The 1489-nt window shown below is 50.1% G+C and overlaps 1 protein-coding gene across 1 annotated transcript; it reads right to left on the reverse strand.

Moving 5' to 3' along the window:
* Positions 1 to 759: 759 nt before the first annotated feature.
* PPTG_10439 (hypothetical protein) lies at positions 760 to 1332 on the reverse strand (the record flags this gene model as incomplete). Its single annotated transcript, XM_008905137.1, has 2 exons — positions 760 to 1240; positions 1319 to 1332. 2 exons carry the CDS (start codon positions 1330 to 1332, stop codon positions 760 to 762), a joined length of 495 nt encoding a protein of 164 aa, XP_008903385.1.
* Positions 1333 to 1489: the final 157 nt, after the last annotated feature.

Consider the following 1489-nt stretch of genomic DNA (forward strand, 5'->3'; position numbering starts at 1 on the left):
ATATTGATTGTGTCAGCAATCGGTTCGACCTTCCACGTCTTGTACCGGAGCGCATCCGGTGATTCGTTGTCGCTAAAATGAAGAAAGCGAACAACTTCCTCAAAACGCTTTCTTGACATATAACTTCCGAATGTTCCTTTCGGAGCCGCACCTTGGGTATCTACTGCCCAGTGTTTCACTAGCTTTTCTCGATGCGGGCACAGCGCACGCGCGCATAGCAAACCAATAAAGTTGACCAATTCGTGGGGCTGAATGGGCTTGAACGCTCTCTGCTCCTTCTGAATTTGCTGCAAACTCTTGATCCTGTACGCCGGTCGCCTTTGCTTGACGCGTTTCTGTCGAGCCATGATGACATCCGCCGCCTGCGTGCGATACTGGAGTTGATGCCGGTTGCACTCTGTGGCAATAGATACCCACATCTTCTTAGGAAGAAAGAGAAAGAAAAGCCCTCCTAAATTGTTACCCAGCGCTTGCGCTATCTGATTAGGAGCCTCAGTGCATTTCGTAAGTTCAGCAGCAGGCATTTGTAGCGAAGTACCTACAACGCATCAAGTTTTCTTAGTGTCTAATACAGGATAAGTGATGAATCAAGTCAAACAATAACCTGTATCATACAACACAAGAATTACAATCTTCTTCAAAGTAGGTTGTCCAGCCACTCTTCGCATGATCACTCAATTGCTCTTTGCTCATCTTGTCAAATGGTGTACCCACGGAGAGATCAACGGGATCCTCTTCATCACTGGCGGCTTCATTGTCCTAATCTTCGGCGTCGTCGATGATGTATTCGGCGTCAGACTCATCATCATCGTCGAGTCCGTAGTCATCTTCATCCCCGGAGCCCATCCGATCGTTACCAGCCGAGATATCAACCGCTTCAGCTGCCAAGCGCGCACTCCGAGGCAGAGGTACGCGTTTATCCACATGCACAACCGATGTTGCAGCTGTATGGTTACCTACTCGTTTCTGCTTAGGTGTAGGGGGCTTGCCTGGAGGGCTACCACGTGTTTTGGCTGGTGACTTCGCCGGCGACTTGGCCGGAGTCTTTCCCGGCGGCTTGGCGGGTGATTGTGCCGGGGAATTGACCGGCGGCGTGGCAGAAGCCTTCGTTGTAGCATTGTCAACAGAATGGGGGGGGGAGTAGCGGCAGGTGCTGCGTTGGACGGCTTGTCTGGTCGCTCGATGGTGGTAATAGATACTGAGGTGGATCGCTTGGCAGGAGGAGCCTCGTCGTACAACACTAAAAGTCTTGTTAGCTAGTATACCCTTGGTAAGGGATATACATATACATACCTTTTACCGGTAAGTGCTTCCACACCTCCTCAGCTCCATCAAAATAATCAACAAGGTGCGTTACGTTTGGTCGTTTTACACAGCCGTCAGGTGTGAAGTATCGATTATCATTAGAGAGACCTTTAGGGCGCTCGAACTGCCATCCAACTTCTTGAGCTTAGTCCAAAGCTTGGTCCACGTAAGCGGCTTGATATGC

This window comes from Phytophthora parasitica (genome assembly GCF_000247585.1).
Source record: "Phytophthora parasitica INRA-310 unplaced genomic scaffold supercont2.19, whole genome shotgun sequence".
Taxonomy (NCBI): Eukaryota; Oomycota; class Peronosporomycetes; order Peronosporales; family Peronosporaceae; genus Phytophthora; species Phytophthora nicotianae.